Below are 25,666 nucleotides of genomic sequence, written 5' to 3'. Positions count from 1 at the left end.
TTATAAAAGAGATGAGATGATTGACAAACACTGAGATGGGATCCTTTTTGGCAGGATTATTAAAGTAGTAGTTGAGGAGAATGCTATGGATAGAATGAGGCTAGAATTTGTTTTAGCAAAGCTTTGGATAAGTAGCTCCTCCTGTACTTGTGGAGAACATGGAGAGATGTGAACTAGTCATCATTAATGGCTGAATGTCACATGGCAAGAGGTCTCCAGGGGATTTTGATGTTTTCATCAGTGACTTGGATAATTGATGTCCCCTCAGCTAGCTTGCAGATGACCCAAGCTAGGGGGGATGGGCAATATGCTTGATGACAAAGTCAAGATGCATGCAGACCTCAGTGGGTTAAAGCAAACGAGTCAGATACAAGACCTATAATACTCCTGAGTGCAGCCTTCTCTGATTTTAATGTGTCAGGTGTATTCATAAAAAAGAAATCGTATAAATATATGTGGTTTCATAAATCAGTATGCAGCCAGTAAGGACCTCATCTATTGGGTACTGACCCCCCCTTTTTTTTGAGTTTGACATTCCTGGGGTAGAGCAGTGGGCAAATCAATCTACCGATCATTAAGCATTTATTAAACACCTTCTCTGTGCTATGCCTTGTGTTAAGCATTAGACTTGGTATGATAAAATTCGGTAGAAACACATGCAAAGTGTGCCCTTGTGTACAAAGAAATCAACTTCAGCTTCAGTACAAGAGACAAGGGTGGCCGGAGCGTCTGGGGTTTTAGCAGAGGGTCAGCTCTCAGTCACCAAAAAGTTAATGCAAGCTCAGGCTACAGTAAGAAGGGCACATCTTCCAGAACTGGGAAGGCCTCTTCTGGATCCTTGTGTTCAGTCCCAAGTACCCTGGTTGAAGAAATTAAAATAGAACTCCTTGAAAGCAGGAACTCTCCACTTTTCAGGGACAGTGCTTTGTATGTATTGTCTTAATAAATTCATTCATTCATCCATAACCTCTTAAGAGTATCCAGAAGAAGCCAACTAGGAAGAGGAAAAGCCTTAAGTGTATGCCATAAAAGGAGCAGTTGAAGGAACTACAGACCTTTAAGCTGGAAAAGGAAATACTCAGGGAAGATAGGAGGAAATCTGGCTTCAAATATTTGAAAGACTGGCATGGGAATAGGAACTGACCTTAATTGTCTTAACCCCAGAGAGCAGAACTAAAAATTTCACAATGGAAAATTTAGGTTCAATATTAGTCAGGGAAACCGTCCTAACAAGGGACCTATCCTAGAATGGAAGGTGTTGTTACTTTCAGAACTTCATAGATGACCTTCAAAGGGAGGTTTGATAACTACATATCAGGTCTGTTAGATTAAGGATGTGGGGGGGAGGGGAGAGAAACAGGATGGGATATGAGGTGGATTAAATGGCCATTAAGGCCTAAAATTTTCTCATTCTGTAAAAAATGTTTCAGAAACCCAGTCTAGTGGAATGAAATCTAAGAAAATGAAATTTACTGGAAAAGAATATAGAATCCTACACTCAAGTCCAAAGCATCAGCTTCCCGAGGACAGAATGGGGGAATTTGTGTGTGTGTGACTAGATAATAATCTGCAAATTCAGCATGAGCCAACAGCATGACAAGGCAGCTAGAAGAAACCAGTCCTGTCTTGAGAGGAATTGTGTCTAAAACAGGAATATGGGCGTCTGCTAAGCTTAAGGGTGATCCCATTTTAGGAAGGTTGAAGACAGGCTGCAGCATGTATGGAAAGTGTTACCAAAATGGCAGGAGGAAGGCCTGGAGATGATTCCCTAGGAGGACTGTTTGAAGAAATTAAGGAATATTAGCCTGGAAATGAAAAAACTGGGAGTAACACGTTAGCTGATAGACTAAATGATGGCTGAGATTACTTCTCAAGATTTTGTGATTTTAGACCCAAGTTTTTCAAACTATGGCTTACAACATCATGTGGGGTCTCATAACTAAATGTGGGAGATTGCAAAATTATGATTTATTATCAGTAAACATTTGATTTGTTTATTTTATCCACTTATATACTCAGGGTCATATAAAAATTTCTCAGGTAAAAAGGGAGTGGAAAAAGTTTAAGAAGCCTTGTATAAAATAAAACTACTTTATTAAAGATGTTTTTCCAGTAATCCCTCACACTCTAGTATAACCTGCCTCAATAATTGTTTTCTTACAGAAGCATTACTTGTTGTGTGTGCTGCTAGAGGCTGGAGGATGCGCATCCAAAGCTGTTGGGCATCCAGGACCAGACTGCATCTATGTGGACCAGGTCAAAGCCACTCTCCTTCAGCTGGAGGGAGTAGAGGCCAGCCTCGATGAGAGGCTGGCCTCTCCTTCAAATCCCTCTTTGTCTTGTGCAGACTGGTTCCTTCCCTCATCCCGAGATAAACTCGAAAGTCTGACCTCCTCCCCTCTCCTCACTAAGCTCCAGTACACCTCTAGGGCCATCACCTCTCCTTCCAGCAGAAGAAGACTGTTTAGTGACTACTCTCTAAAAACACGTAAGCTCAGTCCTTCCAGAAGCAACGGGGGCTTCGAGAATGGCGTTGAAGGTGGGGAAGGGGGTGGCTCCAGCCCATACACAACCCTGGATCCACTGCCCAAGCAGGGAGCAAAGGAAGCTCAGAGTCCTGGAGGTCCACAAGCCAGCAGCACCTTGCTAAAGGTACGTCTCTTCACTCAAGGTTTTCCTTCCCTCCTGAGCTTACCTTTCCATTGACACCAAAGGATTTTAAAATAGAGCACACCTTATTAAGCTGAGGTTTTTCACCATAGTTAACAGACTAGAGATTTGTAATGTATTTTTACCTAAAAAGGTTAGCAAGTCAGAGGGCCCTTGTCATTCCTGGGTGGTCCAGGAATAGCGATACTTGGTGAACTTGTTCCTTGATATATTCAGTCTTTGCTGGCAGCTCTGCATTGTGAAACAGGTAAGGAAAGGACTGGGTTAGGTGGTCTGCACAGAAAAATTCAGAACAGAGCCAGCTTCAGACTTAAGCCAGCATGGGGTCTGGAACTCGTTCCACACACCCAGACTTGACCCAGCCACAGGTGCTTTGTCAACACTGAAGTTCTGAAGGACTGACGGAGTAGGTAAAACTTCCAGTTTCTCACCACAAAAAGAGTCCAGACAGAATTTGGTTCCCATGTGCATTGTCCAGGGATAAGAGGTCTTTTATTACCTGTGTCTCTCCTGAAATCTTTCCATTTTGGAATCGCTTTTTCCAAATTTCCTAATTTTCCAAATTGGACTCCAAAGTGCAAGGTTCGACTTAACCTTATAGAATTCAGTTTCCTCCACACTGTGGGAAAGGTTAATGGAAGGATGAAAAAAAGGAATGGCAAAGATGATGCCTCAGGCATTGAGGAAGGTCCAAAATTAAGGGTCTCCTGGGGCCCCCAGAGTTAGAAATATTTTAGTTAGGACATAGGAATAGCGTCAGAAAACCACACACCGTAGACATAAACTGAATAAGAACTTCTTCACCAAATCTCAGAAGACTAGAATAAGGAGGTATCTTTAAAAGTCCAGTTTTTTGACTTGGAAAGATCATTCAGTCTTAAGGCCAGTGGATTCCTTTATCATTTTTCTAAAGCATATGTAAGGATACATTTATTTCTAGAATTTTGGGATTTTGAGTCTCAGTATCATCATTCTCCTCCCCTCCCACCATTCCCATTCTCATCCAGATTTGGTAAACTCCTTCACATAATAAATAACAAACTTGTGGAACTCATTACAAAAATTAGTATGGAAAGAAATTTAATGCATTCAGAAAAGATTTGGACAATCCAAAGTTACAAAGTAAGAAAAGCTACAGTTAACCTTTAGGGTTGATTTGACATAGCTTGGTACTTAAACCTATTCCATAGTTTCTTACTTTGCAGTCAAATACTGAGCTGATATACCATGGATTTAACTGACCTCCTATTTCTTTCTCTCTATAAAGTCTTCTTTAGTTATTTTAGCTTAGGCTCATTAGTAAGACTCTTAATTTTAAATTGTGGTCTAAAAAAGAAACCTTTCAGTTTCAAATACTTGTCGAAAATTAGCCAGTGTTTCCAACCATGATGTGTTATCTTTGTGATTTTTAATGCTATTTGATGTTGTTCAAGAGAAGAAATAATTAGATTTGAGAATATTGTTTGTTTTCCAGGTCACAAAAAAGAAAGCTACTCTTCCAAATCCTTTTCATTTAGGAAGACAAAAAAAGGACCTTTCAGAAAAAGAAATGGAACTATTTGAGGCCACAAAGTAAGAAATATGTTTAATATTCATTTTCATTAAACTTTTAGCTTTCTTTTGATTGAAATATTTCCTGAGAAAGCAGAATTCAGAAGGATATCTAACTTTTTCAGAATTTAAATTTATGACTGATAATAGCAAATAATATAATTTTTAAGAAATAATTTTTTTGTTTCCCATCACTAAGCATATTGTCTTATCAATAATACTTATTCATTCATTCCTTCAACAAGCATCTATTAAGTCTGTTAAGTATTTGACAAGTATGTACTCCTTTATGAGGAGCTTTGAATACAAAATAAAAACAAAATGGTCCTTACCTTCAGGAAGTTTATAATCTATTGGGTTGTAAAAAGAAAAGCACATCCATAATGTATACAGCGCAGATGCAACATATTTGTGAGGAGAAGGCACTGCCAGTTGAGAGAATCAGGATGGGCTTCTTATAATAGGGAGCCCTTGAGCTAAAGCAGAGAATCTGTGAGTCAGAAAGGAAGAGGAAAGAGGACTCCAGACACAGGAGACCATTTGTCCAGACATCTGGAGAGGGAGTGTCATGGACAGGGAACAGCAAATAGTCCAGTAGACAGAATACAAGGAGATCATGAGACCTAAATCTTTATGGAAGACTGGGACCAATTATGAAGGAGTTAAAAATCCAAAGAGAACAGTGTGTATTTTTTCAGAGAAGCAATAGGGAGCCACTGAAGGGACAGGGCCAAAATAAGTGCTTAGAGAGATCACTTTAGCTTGGGGCAGGGGTCACATAGTCTGTAGGGGAGGCTAAGACTGGAGAGTTTCTAGATCTTGGGAGTTCTGAGATGCTACAGTGCAGGGATATACTGATCAGGTGTCCACACCAAGTTTGGCATTAAACAACAGGCCTTCAGGACCTTTTTTTTTTTTTTTTTTTTTTTAATAAATGTGAAGGCATAGAAACAGGGTAAAACCTAGGGAAGATAAGTACTAGAGAGATTACTTAGTGCTTTGTTGTATGCTGAGGGTAACAAGACTACAGATTTTCATTTTTCTTAGGAGACATTGTGGCTGAGCCTGAGGAAGGATCAGTGGCCAGCGCCCATCCTTCCGCACTCTGACCCAACACCCAGTCCAGAGGAACCAGCCCTGTTGGACCTTCCTCCCTATCCATCACCTGCTTTATTCCAAACATGCCTAGAGGTTCAATCAGATGACCAAAGTTCACATGCATTGCCTTTTCCCCTGATGCACTCACTGTGTAGAATGTTAACAATAACTATTCTCATATTTCCAAAAAAAGATGATGATCAAAAAGTTCTGGAGCAGACCAGCTGTCACACACACACACACACACACACACACACACACACACAACATACACACATTCCTCCCATCAAGACCAGAATTGTACTAAAAGATGGGCTGAAGAAAAAGGAGATTGGGAAATAGGGTACACCAGGGAAGCTAATTGAGACCTTAGTAAACGGCCTACACACACTAGGAAAGTCCATGAAGGAAAAATACGAGCTGAAAAAAGCTCAAGATCAGACAAAGACAGTAATTTCAGAGGAAAAACATGGCTTAGCCTCAATGACTAAAAAAAAAAAAGGCCAGAAAAAAATAAAACAGGAGCTCAGTGATGAAAGGGAAATAAGAATTCTAGAAAAAAAAAAAAGATGGAAAGTAATAAAGAACTTAGAATAAAATATGTAAATGCAAGCAATGAACTTTCTGAAAATTAGAATGGAGCTGACTGAATTTAATGACTCATGAGGACAGAAAAAAAATAAGATTTTTTTAATATCAAAAACTCACCTGAAAAACAGGTCACAGAAACATAATTTAAGAATAATAAGACTTCCTGCAAATCATGGACTAAACAAGAAACCTATATATCATATTTCAGGAAATTAAAAAATAAAACTACTTCAAAGTTATTAGTATCAGAAGGCAAAATGAAAAATAGAAGAAAAAATCCAGGAAGAAATCACAAACTGAAAATATTTAGGAAACATCATAACTAAAATTCAGAGCTTCTAGATCAAAGAGAAAATGCTGGAAGTGGCCTTAAATAAAAAGAGCCCAAGTACCAATAAAGCACAGTAAGGGATCACTCTTTGCATATATATTTAAAACATGCACCTATATACATATATTGCACTTATATTTACCTCCTCTTTTTTCCACATAAATATGCATATATTTACATATATATGCATATCTATGTATCTATGTGGAAAATTCTATTGGAAAAAAATAATAAGTAAGCATATATATATAAATACATGCTTATAATTTTTTTCAATAGAATTTAAATAGCTTAAGAGTAAAGTCTTTTGTTTTTGTCTAGTATTTCAGATACCAATATAGTACATGGCACATATTTGGTACTTTCATATGCTTATTCGTTTTTTCTTGTTTTAGTCACTGTAGTCTCATGTCATAAAGCCAAATGGCTTAAATGAGTCTCTAAAAAACTTGGTAGAAAAAAGTATTTAATCACCATATATTGTTTGATAAAGAGATTAAATCATTCGTTGTTAAATGAGTTGAAATGATACCAATATGTTTTCCTTCAGTATAGACTAAACTTTAGTGTCTTGCATGATTAAAACAGTCTGATAATTTGAACAATGTTGATTAAAAGGGAAAAGAAAATTAGCTGTCTAATTGAAAGAAACTTACTTGTTTCTTCTTTTTTTGTTTTCCAAGATTGACATCTGGCACTGAGAACACACTTTTTCACTATGTTGCCTTAGAAACAGTGCAAGGAATCTTCATTACTCCAACTCATGAAGAGGTAGCACAGCTCAATGGTTCTATCCATTCTCAACTGATAAAGAATTTCCATCGCTGCTGCCTTTCTATTCGTGCGATCTTCCAGCAGTCCTTGATGTATGAGGTATGTTAATATTTGTTTGTGACCAAACCTTTAATTCTCAGTTCACAAAATTTTCTCTAGTCAATATGTTCTAAGAGCAAGCCTCATTCTCCCTTTCCTCACTCCCCTTTCATTCCCCCTACCTCCAATCCCACTCTTACTACCAAATTCTTTGAAAAAATGATATAGATATGGCTTTATAGTCTGAAGTCTTCATCACTGCACAGAAAACACTCTCTTGAGATGATCAGTGATTCCCCCAATTACAAATGTCTCTATCATCCTTCTGTATAAAAAAAGGCTAGAAATAAAATCATATTACTAAATAGTGAAAGGCAGTTGAGGAGAAAATGAGTCTGCAAATGGGCTAAACCAAGACAATTAAACCAAGGATATTCATAGCTAAACAAAAAGTGGACAACAAACAGACCTAAATGGAACAGATCTGCTGAAATTTTGTTAGTGATCTTTCATCATTTGTAGGAATGCTACAACCTCCATATATGGACCTATCACCTTAAGTACCTGAGGAAGGTCAACAGTACAAGCATTTATTAGTCATTTACTTTGAGTCAGGCACTGTACTAGGTACTAAAAGTATAAATACCTGTAGATAGAAAGGCAGCCCTTCCCTCAAGGAGCTTATATTCTCTGGGAGAAAAACAACACATTAAAAAAAGCTACAGGTAGGGGAAGGGAAGAGATGAGGGTGCCCTGCATGAAGGCATGTTCAAGAAAGTCCAGGATAATCGGGGCGGGGGGGGGGGGGGGAACATCAGAAAGTCACATTTAAAATGAAGCTTTGAAGAGAGCTAGACCCTAAGTCCACCCATATGCTGAAGTAAGCCTTGCTGGGGCAACACAATCTTAAAGACAATGGGGGTTCAGTTCTCAAGATGGTACAAAAAAGAAGATGTCAGAAGAATGAAAAGGATCATAATTGATACTTTTACCCAAAAACACAATGGAGAAGAATTCAGCAATCTCCATTGCATCTGCCTTTTTTCCCCCTTATTTCTGTAAAATCTTAAAGAAATATGAGGCAGGCAGCCTTCCATAGGTGATTTCCTAGTCAACTCTATCTTTCTACTCATAGAAGTGACTGAGATGTCTGCCAGTGCTTGAGGAAGAGATATGTAGAGAGTATAAGTCAGTCAGGTTCACGCACTGATTTTAGAATAGCATTAGACTCCCATACCTATGTTTTATATATGTGTGTATGTGTATACATATATATATATGTATATATATATATATATATATAAATGTATGGATATATATAAGACTCCAGTGACAGATGGGACTACAGATCACTTTGTTCAGTGTGGCCATGGCCACAAATATTTACCACTGTTGCTGACGTATCCGAGTTAATATCCAAACAAACAAAAGGATTCCTTATTAATGGTGAAAATGTCTTTGTTCCAGGAATTTTTAACCCTAAGTCCACAAATTCCTGTGAACTTGGACAAAAAAAAGTTCACATCTTTATTTCAATATAATTAATTTCCTTTGTAATTCTATATTTTTATACATTAAAAATATTCTTGAGAAGAGGTCCCTAGCCTTCACTAGAGTACAAAAGGAATCCACTATACAAACAAAAGTATGAATTCTTTTTTTTTTCTCAGATTATTTTGTATAAGTTGTACTGACCTTGGATGCTACAAAACTTTTTCTATGGCAGTGCCAAAATGATTGGTTTAACCATCCAAGATGTACTAAGAATAAAGGAAATTTAAAAAGACATGTCACCAAGCATGAGACAATAGTCTACCACATTAATGCAACAGTCTATATCTTAGACAGGCATGGTGGCTGGGTAATAAATTAGGTCCAGAAATAAGTGGAAAAAGGAATAGTGTTGTGTTGGCAAATGTTTAAAAACTAGTTTTCCAGATAAGAAAATATATGCGCGATACACTTTTAAGTATAATCAGCATCATTAACATATTTCTCATCACTTAAGTCTAGACAATCAATTAACAATAAATCAAACCCTAATTTGTTTTGCTGTTGCTCAGTTATGTCCCACTCTTTGTGACCCCATTTGGGGTTTTCTTGGCAAGGATACTGGAGCAGTTTGCCATTTCCTCCTCTAGCTCATTTTACAGATGAGAAAACTGGGCAAATAGAGTTAAGTGACTTGCCCGGGTTCACACAGCCAGTAAGTGTCTGAGCTGGATTTGAACTCAGGAAGGTGAGTCTTCGGACTCTAGGCCCAGCGCTCCATCCACTATGTTGCCTAGCTGCCCTAATTTTCCAATGATTTCCAAGGTGTGAATGCTCATGCTAAAAATTTCACAATCATTCAAGCTGACTCCAGCTACTCCTGAGAAAGAGATAGGCGAGATGGCATCTGAAAAATGGCACAATCCCTCTAGGGATCCTGGATAAGTCACTGCAAAAATAAAATAAAACCAAAAAAACTTCATCTCTTATGTACTATCTTTATGGATAATTCCACATGCTCCCATTGGAATCGCTTCACTAGGACTTGTGGACACATTGTCCCTACACACTTGACTTCTAAATAGCAACGCCAGTAACAGGCTGGAAGGATGCTTCCAGGGCAGTCAATAAAAGAAACATCCTGGGCACATTCCTGGAAAAATTACAGATAACCCAAAGTGTGATACAAAGGCCTGTGCATGCTGGGCACTAACAGACTGCAGCATGTTACCCACAACGTGCATAAGATAAGTTATATTAAATAAACACATTGTTTGATCCGCAGGGGGGGAGAGCCCCTGACCAAGAGAGGGGCCCCAGCCAGCTGGAAAGAGCTGCAGCTTGTTTGGCAGGAGGATGTGATTTTTTTTTTAAGCTGGCTTTTCACAGGATCATCAGAGGCTTTAGAGCTATAAGTGATCTCAGAGGTCATCTAAGTCGACCCCCTCATTATACAATACAGAGAGTCAGAAAAGGAAAGAGTTTCAAAAATTTACCTACAGTCACAAAGTTCAAAGAAAACTCTAAATACAAATTCACATTGAAGCCAAGTCTCTGGCATCTCTGGGTGTGAGCAGTTTCTAGGCCATCTTTGTAATTGTAATGCTGTTTACAGTACTATTAAATAACAGAGAACAGGCCAAGAAAAGTTGTCTGTTGCTTCCAAAGAATAATAGCCAAAGGTCCTTTTCTGACTGGACATGTTCAAACAATAAATCTGGTCTCCTAAGAAGAAAAATTAAACCTATCTGCACCTGTGTGCGTATATATGTGTATGTGTGTGTGTAAGTAGTGCTGTGCTGGTGAGTTCATTGGCTCACCTGAAATACTTCCCTTTTGATAAGGCTGCCTGGTCCTAATTCCTGAATCCTGAGAATTAAGGAGGCTTTTGGCACTGGACTTGGTTTTTGTCCCTATCACATTGTGTGACTTTAGGCAAGGCAATTAATGTCTCTGGACTTCAACATCCTCATCTCTAACCTCCTTTACAATTCTAAAATTACATTATTCCCATTGTTATTCACATGCGCTGCTTCTATTTAGCAAGAATATAATAAATATTTTAAACAAATAGTCTAAGGTTCAGTACATAGAATTTCACTGTTTATTACAGAAATACTTTGTTGGGTTTTAGTATTCTTTAATGTTTTAAATTCTGAACATAAATACCTCAGACAGGATATACAGACTGAACACAAAAGAGGACTCTATGTAATACTATAAATCTCCATTTCCTGCCTCTTGCTATTTTAATAGATAATTAATTCCACATGTTAGCTTCAAACCTGTGCTGCTCATTTGTACTTCCTTCTAAATTTCCTTCTATGCTTTCAATCACTGAACCTCCTTTTTTTGACATCACTTGATACAAACCCCATCCTTGATTCCTCCTCAATTATAAACCAAGAGAAAGGAAGACAAATAAAAAACCCTTGTAACATATGGCCATAGTTAAGCAAAAACAATCCACAAAGTGTCTCTTCCTGCATCCTGTGTCCATCCCCTCTCTACCAAGAGGTAGATAACATGTTTTATCATAGGTGCTCTGAAGAGAAGTGTTGGTCATTGCTTTGCTTAAAGATTCCAAGATAGTCAAAATGATTTTATTTACTTTGTTGTTTTCCTTTTATTAACTGTTCTCCTTGTTCTACTCACTGTTATGCATCAGTTCCTATGATCCATGATTGCCTGAAATTGCCTCCTTCATCCTTTCTTACTAATCAATAATATTCCATTTGTAAAATTTTTCTCAGATGTTCCTAGGTCTTGATAAGATAATCTAAAGTACCTCCCTTAGATCATGACTCTTTCCCAGAAAAAGATTGTTTCAGGATCAAAAAATATGTTCTGTGTACCAACCCTGAACAAGTGCCACCATTATTAGCACAGGGTGCCCTGAAAAGTCACGCTTTTGCTAGGTATTGGGTACAACTCATTGCTCAAAGAGTCAGAGGTCTGAAATTCACTTTGTCAAGGCCATTGCCAGTTATATCTAGCACTTCAAGGGATTGTTGGGTTCTGCATGTGATCAGTAACTACAGTAAAAAACTTAACGAAAAAACATTAAACCTGTGGCTGGAAGGGCTTTATACAGTAAGATTGGGGGTCCAGCACATGTCAAAAAATTGTACAGTATAAAAGAAATTAAATAGGAGCTGGTTTCTCATGGAAACAAATATACTGATTATTGAAAATCATTCAGTTTATAATAGTATTTAAGGAATATAAGGATTTGTTTGGGTTCAGAAAAAAGGAATTTAGAGTAAATGAGAAATTTATTGCATTAAGCATAATTGATGGGGAGGTGTTTCTGCAAAGTCTTGATCTGAAACTTAGGTCTTATTTCTTTCGTGTAGTTTGTAAAGATGTATGTCCATTCATTTAGTGGTTGGTTCTCAACAATTGATGAGTTTGGAACTTCTTTATATAAAGTGTCTTTATGTATGTATATTTCTGCTGTATATGTTTCGTAAAGAGAGAAAGATCATTTTAGATTCCAGTGTTCCTCATGCATTAACAATTCCCATAAGGCAAGGGAAAAAAGATAAGCAGCTTACTAGAAGCATTAAGAAAGCCTTTGAAGAGGGAGGTCTATAACAAAACTACTGTTGGTTAGCACATAACCTTCTCTGGTGTTTTCACACTCACCAAAAAAATGTTAAATAAAATGCTTGAGTTGTTCACAAAAAAAAGAAATATGTTCTGATTGTGACTGTTCCCTCCCCAATTTTATCTTCCCCTTTAATCATCACCCCCTCTTCCATACCTCCTGCTTGTCTCCCTGCTGAAGTGCTTGTGTGTCTGTGTGATCACTTCAGACAAGAGTGATCAAATTTCCAGTCCCCTCTTCCTTCTCCCTCACAATTATGAGAAATAGTCAAGTTCTACCCTCTTCTTCTATCTACATTAGTATATTCCTTTTACTCTCCCTTCTTTTTCTCATTTTCAAACTCTCCGAATTAATCTTCCCCTCCAGTCCTCTTTCCCTATTCAACTCCCTCAATATCCTTTGAAGACATGAAGATTATGATAAGATACTTGTTTCTTCTCTCCCCATTACAATGTTAGCACCACATCATCACACATCTCCTTGCAGGTACTCAAATAAATTCATCCTTCTCAGTTTCCATTGACTCTTGTGTCTGGATTTCAAAGTTCTTATTCAGAGCTAGCATTTTCATCAGGAAGGTTTGAAATTGAACTCTGTTACATTAAAAATCCACTTTTCTCACTGTAAGATTTTGTTTAGCTTTGCCAATTAAATTAGTATTCTTTCTAAGCTTATCATCTTTTTTCTTTTTATTTTCAGTTCCAAATTCTTTCTCTTCCTCTACCCCCTCCCTCATCCCATTAAAAAGGCGAGAAATATAATACCCATTATACAAATGAAGTTATGCAAGACATTTTGAAGAATAGCCATATTGTAACAAGAAAAGCAAAAAAAAGCAGGGGAAATATGGAAATGAAATTGCATGACAATGCATGTACAATATATCAAATTGCTTACTTTCTCAATGATGGGGTGGGAAGGGAGGAAGGGAGAGAATCTGGAACTAAAAACTGTAAAAACAAATATTAAAAATTGTTTTTACATGTAACTGGGAAAAGTAAAACACTAAGTTAAAAAATTTTTTTTTAAAGTAAGGGGAAAATAATTCTCACTTTTACCTTTCCAAGCTCTCTTTGGGTTTTTACTAGAAGCTTCTAGATTTTTTGGGACGCTGATTATATTTCCTAGGTATTAAAACTGCTTGTTTCAGGATGCTTATAGTATTTTTTAAAAATACAGGAGCTCTAGATTTTAGTTACATTATTCCTGGTACTTTTTCTTTTGGGGTTTCCATGCAGGAAGTGCATGGAAGTGCAATAGATTTAGGTTTCTTTATGATTTCTTGAAATATAGGGGATAGGCTTCTTTAAAATCATGGTTTCAAAAAAATCCAGTCATTCATAAATCATCTCTCTCTGTCATGTTTTGTGTGTAGGTCAGTTTTTTTATGTCAGCTATAATATTTTCTTTATTTTTTCAGCTTTTAAATTTTATTCAAATAGCTTCTATTGTTTTGTGAAAGCTTTGATTTTTGTTTGGTCTAGTCTAATTGTCAGAGTCCATTTCTTGAGCAAGATTTATCCCTTCTCTGATTTTTATTCTCCTTCCAGCACTTTTATTTCATTTTTTATGTCTTCATTTATCCTAGGTATTCATGTAGTCTTTGTGGTAAATAAATCTACTTACATTTATTAAAGAATTATTATAGAGGAAACTTTATTTGCAACAATATTTGATACTGGTTAGTAGTTTCTTTGATTTATTTAACATATAAAGCAGCTAGGGGACACTATGGATAGAGCGCTGGGCTCTGAGTCAGGAAAATCTTAAGTTCAAACCCAGTCTCAGATGGTGAGTACCTGTGTGATTCCTAGCAAATTACTTTCTGTCTGCTTTGATTTCCTCAACTGTAACATGGGGATAACAAAAGCATCTTCTTGCCAGGTTGTTGTGAGAATCAAACGAAATATTTATAAAGCACATAGCATAGAACTTAGCATAGAGTTGATATTTAATAAATGCTAGTTCCCTTCTTCCTTCTCTCCTCCAAATTGAGGGTTTGTTCCAGGGCCAGGATGCCCTCTGTCCTCAGTTCTGCTTTTGAGTGTCATGGGCAGCTTTCCTTTTTTATTTCTGGGACTTTCTGACAATCTTCAAGCTTTCCCCTCCACTCTCACTGCTTCGAGACACAGAGCCTTGAAGGATATACATGTCCTTGGTTCATTCCTGGTTTCATGGTAATTCACCAGATTATCCATTTTGTTGCTTGACTATACACAATTAAATAACTGATTCTCTCATCCTCTCCCTTTCCTAATTTCCATTTCTGCTGTATACTTTAAAGGAAAGTTAGATTTAAAACTGCATTCATTGCAAGGTTGGAATGATGTGTTATTTTAAATAGGCTCTAAAAAGTGAAATTTGGAAATAGTGTCCAGAAGAGAAAAAGTGCTAGGACTTCAGATGTGTTATAGAGTTCAGCCATTGAAATTGTTTCTACAAGATAAGATACTTGGCCTACTTGTGTCCTATTCATTCATTAAACATCTCTATATGTGGGTGGATAATTTGCTTTTTATGAATAAATGCTTCTTCCATTAACTTACAGAAGAAGAAAGCCCTTAATGTTGAAGGTAATTCTGAGTCACCTCATGCTGCATCCTCCCTTAGTCCTGTGAAAGAACATGGTGTGTTATTTGAATGTTCCCCTGAAAACTGGACAGATCAGAAAAAAGCACCTCCAGTTATGGCTTACTGGGTTGTAGGGTAAGTAGAAACAAGATCAAGACTTTTCAGAAAATGTCCTACCAAACTTTGGGGGAAAGAGATTCTCCTCCTGCAGAGCCCTTGGTCCTGACACCCTCCTGTCAGCATTGGGGAAACAGTAAAGATTTTTGAGCAAGGACCTAATGCAGAAAGATTCTGTGTGATGAATGTGAAGGGTCTCTGTGAGAAAGCTGGGGAAGGAGAGAAGCTGAAGCCAGGATAACCCAAAAGGAAAGTAATTGGAACAGGCAGGAGACACTTTCTGCATCAGTCACCCAGTCATCTGTCCCCTACCCCTCTTTGAAATGGAGGCCCCCAAATGGAAACAAGGATGTCTGATAGTTTTAAATCCAAACCTGGCCTTGCTGGCTTCAGGTGAGATCCTTGGGCTCTCAGGACCTCAGCCTCCTTAGATAGATAGATAAAAAGAAAATGGGACTTTTTGTTTGATATATATATATAACTGAACTTTTTGTTACACCAGGAATAAAGACCTGATTCTAATTGGCAGTCTTTAAAGAAATCCAAATAAAACTTTGACCTTACTCTTACCATAAAACTGAGAACAAACTGGTCTCATTAGCTTGGCAGATATTGTACAGTTAAGGTCAGGAACACAGCCCTCACTAAGCAAGGGAGCATCAAGCTTCTTCCCTAATTAACATCTCAAAGGTCGCTTTTATCACAAGTGAAACCATGCTGCAGGCTTAATACTTTAAGGAAAATCAAATTGCTTAGTAAGGAATGTCAATAAAGATGGTCCTTTTGCCCTCTAAAATGATGAAGAGAATTGAGCTGGCATATTTACTTCTAGTAAATAGTCCCAAAAAAGTATCCTGGTCTCGGCCCCTTCCTCTCATTTTATAGTGTCTTTTTGAGCTGTGATAAATCCTTCCAAATACAAACTGAGTTGAGTGAAAAGGAAATAAAAGTGTCCTTCTGAATTTAGTGTGGGCTTTTTTCTTCACAGAAGACTCTTCTTGAAGCCCAAGCCACAAGAACTCTATGTGTGTTTTCATGACTCGGTCACTGAAATTGCCATTGAACTGGCATTTAAGCTTTCCTTTGGCTTGGCCACATGATGTACCTTCCTTGTCATCCTGGGACACCATGGAGCATCCATCATCAGAAACACTGAAACCCACCCTGAGATTACCGGTCTCTTTAATGCATCCTGCAAACAGCTTTAAATGGTCCCTCTCTCATTAAATTCATCATACCCTTCTTGGTCTGGCAGAACTCTTAAAAAGATACTTTATGTGTACAGTAAGATGGAATCATTAATTCATTGTCATTATATTGTATGGCATATGTGTAGGTTTGTTGTATTTTATGAAATAACATGTATAAAATTTAATATCAGATTGCCTTCAGGAACAGCATTTCATGGAAAATATCCAAAATCATATTTACTTTGTGGCTAATATTGGTGGGAAGGGTGCCCTGTGCTCTGGTCCTGGCTTTGCCACCAACAGTAGTAGGTCCTGCAAGAGACCCTGAGACACCACTACTCAAGAGAATAAATCACAGTATTGTCTTAAGTGGATTCTAATGTGCCTTCCAAGCTTTAGTGTTCTATACCTCTATTTCCTATCATCTTGAATATTGGTCATTTCTCTCCAATATTCTTCATAATGCAAGTATTGAAACCTCACCAATTCAAATGTCCTTCCCACTGCAGTCAGGAAATAAAATGAAAGCCATATAGCACTCACTTCTTCAAGCATTGGTCTTAAACATCCAGCTGCTCAGAAGCAAGATAGTTTCTATTTCCTGAGATCTAACATAGATAAATTTTTACACAATAGACACGTTCTTTAAATGCTACATATAAATTAGCTTCTTGAAAACCAAATTCTTTATTTCAGAAGTATGATTTCCATTTATAGAAACTCTTTATTGAATTTCATTGATAAAGTTAACCATGATGGTAAAAATCATCAGCCCTTTTGATTCATCTGCTGGCAAATTTGCATTCTTAAGATTATTTTAGGATTCCTCCAAGTAAGAAATATTGATGCTAAAAAAATTCCCCCCAAATGAGAAAGTCTTGTGTGGAGCCAGCTAGGCTTGACAAGGTTGTCAGTCCTGCATGGCCATGTGACCCATGTGTAGCCTTCAGGAGGCCCTGCAGGGACTTTCTCCCAGCCCAGGACAAGAGGACCACTAAGATCACCAGACTGGACTCTGTCTCTAGCAGCCCCAGGTCCCCCTGCTCCACCTCTGGAACTTCAGGTCGTGCTGGAAGTAAAGCCTACAGATTATCCGGTTATTCATGTATCCAGATCATTTCATGTATTGTATTTGTAGGCTCTGTACCTGGCACAAGCTTATATGTGCTTGTTAGTGGACTGACTGAAAAAGGTCCACTCCCATAGGGGTTTAAACAAGTTGTCTCAGGCCACTGTTAAGTGTCCGGGCTGGGGTTTGGATGAATCTGTGTCACGCTGTGTGCCATGGAGACATTGGAGCCGGGCCTCATTCCCCAGTGCTGAGATCTTCACTGGGCTTATCAGACTCACTACAGCATTTGAACCAGGGGAAAGTGTTATTTAAAGGGAGAACCTTGGTCTTGGAGGCAGAAGATATGTTTGAATTACACACATCCATAAGCTGCATATGACTGTGGGCAATTTTACTTTGAGCTCGTTTCCTCTTCTCTAAAAAAGGGATAATGATCCCTCTGGGTAATCATAACATCAAATGAAATACTATTTGTAAAGGGTTTTATAATTGTAGAGATCTAAATAAAGGTCAGCAATTATAATCATTCTAATTTTATCTGTGAAAATACTTTATAAAAAATATTTAACAAAATTTTGTTTTTTACAATGGAGTTGGGGAAACAAAAAGAAAGAAAAAAACAGTATCCCCATTTGTATCCAGGTGCAGCCTAGTACGGAAGGGCAGCTTTGAAAAACACAAGCAGCAGCATCTTGGGTTTTGATTCCCAAATGGCCAATGAAAGGAGTACTCCCCGAGGATCCCTGCACTGAAGATGGCTGCCTGTATTTACCTCTGAAACCAAGAACTCTCTGACAGTCATAGCCAGGCTGCAGCGCGGGCTAGTCTGGCATTTTATTCAGGGTCAGTTTGGCAGTGGACATTCTAGCTGAGAAAAGAGTTGCCTAGTTCCTTTGGGCAATGTGAGAACATTCTCAGACTGAGATATTAGATATCCCAGCAAGTCCTTGGACCTCCAAGGCATTGTACAGCATTCTTTTTTTAACCCACAGCTTTCTGTATCAGGTACTTCACAGCGTAGATTAGGATTTTTCCATCTAAGAATTGCAGTTAATTTACATCTTTACCCTGTGTTTCTGAACTGCTCCCTGGAAAGTGATCAGCCCTGAACCGTGTAGGTCCTTGTGTTATATTTGGGCTTTGGGAAGACTGATAAATATGTAGGAGCCCAGAAATTAATCCAGCATTAGTATTTTTCCCTCCTAAAATAGCATAGAAGGGGAACGAGGTTGTGCTTACAAGTTGCTTCTATTTCTTTGGCAGTTACATTAGGGACACTTGTGTTTTATCACTTGTTTGTCACTGATTTAAGGGTCTCTGGCTCCAGGTATCCTGGTTAAAATTCAAGGAATCAAACCAACTAGTTCTTGGATTTCATACCAAAAGATGTGAACTAGGGAAAGACTATTTCTCTTTTACCTTAGAATGTATAAATGACATGGAATTTGACCATCAGGTAAACTTTTTAAAAAATAAAAAATGTCAGTTTTGATATTTTTGTGTATTTTTAATAAAAAAAGTAGCATTTTGAAGATGGCTATTATAAATTGTTGCCTCTAAAACATGTCTTTGTGTGTGAAATAATTTAATTTTGCATAGCTCTATTTCTCTAAACTGTATGAAAAGCTATTTTTATATTTTCTCAAATGTTTTAATAAAGATAAGTTAGAGATTTGTTCACCCAAAAAATATGCTTGTTTGAATTTCATTTTATGTCTTCTTAATTAAAGTGGTATATTCAGTTTTCTTTACTAAGTTTTTTACAGTTTGCAAGGCAACAGTTTAGACATATTTCTACAAATAATAAAAACTAACTGATCTGAAGCTGTCAGGAGATAGACAGGTGCTCCTGGAAAAAGGAAGATCTGAGTTCCAATGTAGCGCGACCTCAGACCTGTGGTAGCAGTGGAACTCTGGGCAAGTTACTTCATCTCTGGCTGCCTCAGTTTCTTCAACTGTAAAATGAGGGTAGTATTGTTCTTAAGTCCCAGGGGTACAAATGAGATTCTATTTGTGAAACCATTTTGTAAACCTTAGTACATGATAAATAGTTAACTTTCTGTATTTCTAAATAAAGTATAGACTTTCACGCTTTTTATTCTTTCCACTGCCCACCCATGTTTTTAGTGTGCACTGTCTACTGACATAAGATATATCTCCTAGTTGTAGTGCCTGTTCTGGGTTCATAATTCACCTGATGTGTGTTTATATACAAATGAGGCATTAGTAGAGAGAGTCCTAGGCCAGTGATTTCAAATGCATATAAAAATTGGGGGGGTCCACTAAATATTATCATGGGATCCCTATGGTGACACTGATTTAGAAAACCGTATGTTAACATTGTCTAGGTTCTATTGTATTTTTTTCCCCTTCTTGTACTCTGTTGTTGTTGAGTTGTTTTTCAATTATGCTTGATACTTTGTGATCCCATTTTGGATTTTCTTAGCAAAGTTCTCCAGCACATTTTATAGGTGAGGAAATGAAGATAAACAGGGTTAAGTAACTTGTCCAAGGTCACACAACTAGAAAGTATCTGAAGCTGGATTTGAATTCAAGAGGATGAGTCTTCTTGACTTCTGGCCTAGCACTCTATCCACTGTTCCCTGGATCTAGCCTTGCCATCTATGTCTTAGCCAAATTGGCTTCCTTGTAATTCCTCATAGACACTATTCATGTCTAAGTACTTTTGTATAAATAATCCCCCATGTCTGGAATATACTTTCTTCTCATCTCTGTATTTTAGAATCCTTACCGTCTCATCGAACTTATACAAAAATTGACCATGTCTTAGGGCATAAAAACCTCAAAATGAAAAGCACAAATAGTAAATGCATTTTTTTTCAAATCATGATGCAATAAAAATCACATGCAATATAAGGCCAAGAGAAAATAGACCAAAAGTTAATTGGAAATTAAATAATCTAATCCAAAAGAATGAATGGATAAAACAGCAAACCATAGACACAATAATTTCATTCAAGGGAATGACAATAATGAGACAACATAGCAAAATTTATGGGATACAGTCAAAGCAGTTATAAGGGGAAATTTTATATCTCTAGATGCTTACATGCATAAAACAGAGAAAGAGAAGATCAATTGATTGGGCTTAAAATTTAAAAAGCTACAAAAAGAATAAATCAAGAACCCTCAAATACCAAATTTGAAATTCTGAAAATAAAAAGAAATTAATCATATTGAAAGTAAAAAAACTATTGAATTAATAAATAAAACTAAAAGTTGGTTTTATGAAAAAACCAATTAACTAAAGAAGATAATCAAATTATTAGTCTCAAAAATGAAAAGGGAGAACTTTCCACCAAGGAAGAAGAAATTAGATCAATAATTAGAAGTTATTTTACCCAACTATATGCCAATAAATTTGATAATCTAAATGAAATGGAGGAATATCTACAAAAATATAGATTGCTCAGGTTAACAGAAGATGAAGTAAATTTAAATAGTCCTATTTTAGAAAAATAGAACAAGCTATTAATCAATTCCCTAAGGAAAAAAATCTCCAGGGCCAGATGGATTTACATGTGAATTCTACCAAACATTCAAAGAATAATTAATTCCAATACTATATAAACTATTTGAAAAAATAGGGAAAGAAGGAGTCTTACCAAATTCCTTTTATGACACAGATATAGTATTGATACCTAAAACAAGTAAGGTGAAAACAGAGAAAGAAAATTATAGACCAATTTCCCTAATGAGTATTGATCCAAAAATTTCAAAATATTAGTGAGATTATAGAAAGTCATATAATATACTATGACCAAATAGGATTTATATCAGGAATACAGGGCTGCTTCAATATTAGGAAAACTATCAGTATTATCAACTATACCAATAACCAAACTAACAAAAATCATATAATTATCTCAATAGATGCAGAAAAAGCATTTTATAAAATCCAACACCCATTCCTATTAAAAACACTAGAGAGCAGAGTAATAAATGGACTTTTCCTTAAAATGATCAGTAACACCTATTTAAAACCATCAGCAAGCATCATATGTAATGGGGACAAACTAGAACCATTCCCAATAAGATCAAGGCTGCCCACTATCACCATTACTATTCAATATTGTATTAGAAATGTTAGCTTTGGCAATAAGAGAAGAAAAAGAGATTAAAGGAATTAGAGTAGGTCATGAGGAAACCAAATTATCATTCTTTGCAGATGACATGATGGTATACTTAGAGAACCCTAGAGAATCAACTAAAAGACTACTAGAAACAATTCACAACTTTAGCAAAGTTGCAGGATACAAAATAAATCCACATAAGTCATCAGCATTTTTACATATTTCCAATAATGTCCAGCAGCAAGAGATATAAAAATTCCATTCAAAATAACTGTCAATAGTATAAAATATTTGGGACTCTATCTGCCAACGGAAAGTCAGTAACTATATAAACACAACTGCAAAACACTTTCTACACAAATAAAGTCAGATCTAATCACTTGGAAAAATATCAAGTGCTTTTGGATAGGCCAAGTGAATATAATAAAAATGGCAATACTACCTAAACTAATCTGCTTATTTAGTGCCATACCAATCAAACTCCCAAGAAATCATTTTACAGGTCTATAAAAAATAATAACAAAATGTATCTAGAAGAACAAAAGGTCAAGAATTTCAATGAAAAAAATGCCAATGAAGCTGGCCTAGCTGTGCCAGACTTAAAACTATATTATAAAGCAGTGGTCACCAAAACCATTTGGTACTGGCTAAGAAATAGATTAGTTGATGAGTGGAATAAGTTAGGTTCACAGAACAAAATAATCAATGACAACAGCAATCTAGTGTTTGACAAACTCATTTATTTGACAAAAATTGCTGGGAAAATTGGAAACTAGTATGGAAGAAATTGGGGCTTGACCCACATTTAACACTACATACCAAGATAGGATCTAAATGAGTTCATGATTTAGACATGAAGAGTGATATTTTATTAGAATTAGAAAAACAGGATAGTTTGCCTAGAACATAGGCTAGTTTACCTCTCAGATATGTGGAAAAGGAAGGAATTGGTGTCTAAAGAAGAACTGGAATTCATAACTGAACACCAGATAGATAATTTTGATTACATTAAGTTAAAAAGTTTTTGTACAAACAAAAAGAATGCAGATAAGATCAGAAGGGAAGCAATAAATTGGGAAATCATTTTTACAGTTAAAGGTTCTGATAAAGGCCTTGTTTCTAAAATATATAGAGAATTGACTCCAATTTATAAGAATTCAAACCATTCTCCAATTGAAAAATGGTCAAAGGATATGAACAAGCAATTTTCAGATGAAGAAATTAAAACCATTTCTAATCATATAAAAAGGTGCTCCAAATCACTATTGATCAGAGAAATGCAAATTAAGACAAATCTGAGGTACTACATACCTCTCAGATTGACTAGGAAGACAGGAAAATATAATGATGAATGTTGGAGGGGATGTGGGAAAACTGGGACACTGATACATTGTTGGTGGAACTGTGAACTGGTCTAACCATTCTGGAAAGCAATTTGGAACTATGCTCAAAGGGTTATCAAACTATGCATACTCTTTGATCCAGCAGTGTTTCTACTGGGCTTATACCCCAAAGAGATTCTAAAGGAAGGAAAGGGACCCACATGTTCAAAAATGTTTGTGGCAGCCCTTTTTGTAGTGGGTAAATGAGTGGATGCCCATCCATTGAAGAATGGCTGAATAAATTATGGTATATGAATGTTATGGAATGTTATTGTTCCGTAAGAAATGACCAGCAGGATGATTTCAGAAAAGCCTGGAGATACTTATATGCACTGATGCTGAATGAAATGAGCAGAACCAGGAGATCATTATACACAGCAACAAGAAGACTATATGATGATCTATTCTGATGAATTTGGCTCTCTTTAGCATTGAGATGATACAAACCAGTTCCAATTGTTCAGTAATGAAGAGAATCAGCTACATCCAGAGAGAGAATTATGGGAAATTGGTGTGGACATAGCATTCTCACTCTTTTTGTTGTTGTTGGCTTGCATTTTGTTTTCTTACTCATTTACTTTCTTTTTTTGTTCTGATTTTTCTCATGCGGCAAGAGAATTGTATAAATATGTGGGGGAAAGGAGGAGAAAATCTGAAACACAAGGCTATGCAAGGATCAATGTTGTCAAATTATTCTTGCGTATATTTTGAAAATAAAAAGCTTTATTTAAAAAAGATACATAAAAAATAAAATAATAAAAAAGAATCCCTACAGTCCTTCAATTCTACCTTCTATGTAAAACCTTTCCAGACCCAGATTTCCAGATAGTACCCTTTCCATCAAAATTAGTTTGTATTTTTTTAATATATTTTATATTTATTTTGGACTATATTTGCATAATAGGATTGAGGTTCAAAAGAACTTTAAAGGCCTTCTAGTCCAACATCTTCATGCAAAAACTAAGTCATAGAGAGATGAGATATAATATTACAATAGAATATAAACTCAAGTTACAGCCAAAAATATCCTGCTAAGCAAAACTGAATATATTCTTACAGGGGGAAAAAAATGGATCTTTAATGAAGCAGGGGAATTCTGGAGCACTAATGGAAAGACCAGAACTGAATAGAAATCTTTAAAGTTCGAACACAGGAGTGAAGAGAAACATAAAAAGATACATTTAAATGAGCAATGATGAAAGGAATAAACAAGGATAAACTTCTTACATTCATATATAGAGAGAAGATACATATGTACTCTCTGAATTCTACCATCATGAAGAGAATGTACTATTCCTTTTTTTGTACCTTATCCCCAGCACCTGGTAATGTGCCTAGCAAAATAATAGGCACTTAATAAATGTTTATTGAATTAAGTTGAATGTAATTAAATAATAGAGCTATAATGAATAATCTATTCATGGTTTATTATTATCTATATTTTCCTTATATATTTTAGTTTTATTGAATTTTTTAAAATTTATTTAAAATATATTTTGTTTTAATCAGGCAAAATCCTCCTCTTCCTCTCATTCTAATCCTATACACACTTGAGAATACAAAAAAAAAAAAAAAAAAAAAAAAACACCTAAATCCATTACAATTACAAACATATAGTCAATCAAAACAATTTTCCACATTAGGCATGCCAAAAAAATTTTTGTCTCATGCTGCATTGAGGGCTTTACCTTTCTATCAAAAGGAAACAGGCAGAATATTTTATCATTAGTCCCAGTTGGTCATTACTTACAAGGGTCACCTCGTCCATCATCTCATAACCCACAGTCAGAAGAAGCTTCATAAACTACAAAAATAGTGGCTTAGGATCTGCTTCAAAATGGGTATGACCTTAATTGGCTTCAGAGTTGCTGGTTTTCTGCATGTTTAGCAAGGCTTGCTCTTGATCCCTGCAAAGGATTGTTGGTATGTCAAGCAATTATGCTTAAAACAGCCAGTCCTCATACAGCTCTTCCCAATTACCCAGATAATTGGGGAACTCAAGCAAGTCAAAGTAGTTGGTATACTCATTTATAGATGCACTAATACATAACCATATGAAATATGCTCCATACCTTTAATGATAAGAGAAATGTACATCAAAACAACCACAAATTTCTACCTTACACCTTCTTCATTGGCAAAAAGGACAAAAAATGAAGATAATGTTGAAGGATTGTGGGGAGATAGGAACACTAGTGAATCGTTGGTGGAGCTGTAAATTAGTCCAACCATTTTGGAAAACAATTTAGAATTACACAAATAAAATTAATAAAATGTATATAATGTTTGATCCATATATTGTTATTAGATTATAATCCAAAGAGGTCATTGATGAAAAAGAATATATATATATATATATATATATATATATATATATATATATATATATAAATGTATAATAACATTTTTTGTGATTGTAAAACAAAGTAGATGCCCATTGTTTGGGGAATGAGTAAAAATAATGTGGCACATGAATGTAATAGAATATTGCAACACTAAAAAAAAACCTATGAATATAATAAAGAGAATGAAAACATTTACATAGTCTAATATAAAGTGAAGTAAGCAGTCAAGAAAACAGCACAAAAAGTTATTACAACAATGTAAATGAGGGGAAAAAAATCAAAAGTGAATTCTAAGAAATTGTGAAGAACTAGAATATCTCCAAACAAGATATAAAAGAAGACATCTCTACCTTGCTACCCTGCAGAGATAAGAGGTCCACAGCTGTGGTATATTGTACATATTTTCAGACTTTTTTGATATATTAATCAATTTTTCTGACTTTTCCTCTTTTATTTTAAAAAATATTATATGGGACAGCTCCTTAGGAGAAAAGAGGAAAGGGATACTAAGAGAAATTTTCGTGATTTAAAAAAATTCAATAAAATATATTAAGAGGTAATGTCCTTGAAGAGTGATATTATAAGTAAATTAGAAAAACAGGATAGTTTACCTCTCAGATATGTGGAGAAGGAAGGAATTTGTGACCAAAGAAGAACTGGAGCTCATTATTGAACACAAAATAGATAATTCTGATTATATTAAGTTTAAAATTTTTTGTACAAATAAAACTAATGCAGAT

At 36.0% G+C, this 25,666-nt stretch overlaps 1 protein-coding gene across 2 annotated transcripts in view; it reads left to right on the top strand.

The window, feature by feature from the left end:
• The window catches only part of INTU (inturned planar cell polarity protein), a 90,603-nt gene extending 71,817 nt beyond the window's left edge, over window positions 1-18,786 (top strand). Inside the window, exons 12-16 of one of the 2 annotated variants that reach the window (XM_023505625.2) lie at window positions 2,164-2,652; window positions 4,145-4,242; window positions 6,925-7,114; window positions 14,704-14,861; window positions 15,832-18,786. In XM_023505625.2, the coding sequence (XP_023361393.1) occupies window positions 2,164-2,652; window positions 4,145-4,242; window positions 6,925-7,114; window positions 14,704-14,861; window positions 15,832-15,943 (1,047 nt within the window). In that variant the 3' untranslated portion in view covers window positions 15,944-18,786. The remainder of the gene's footprint in view (window positions 1-2,163; window positions 2,653-4,144; window positions 4,243-6,924; window positions 7,115-14,703; window positions 14,862-15,831) is intronic. The other variant, XM_031944083.1, reaches the window with a different exon arrangement.
• The last annotated feature ends 6,880 nt before the right edge of the window (window positions 18,787-25,666 follow it).

The sequence above is a fragment of the Sarcophilus harrisii genome, chromosome 6, assembly GCF_902635505.1.
Source record: "Sarcophilus harrisii chromosome 6, mSarHar1.11, whole genome shotgun sequence".
Lineage (NCBI taxonomy): Eukaryota > Metazoa > Chordata > Mammalia > Dasyuromorphia > Dasyuridae > Sarcophilus > Sarcophilus harrisii.
Note: the sequence above shows the minus strand (reverse complement) of the source record. Positions and strands in the feature narration are given on the sequence as shown.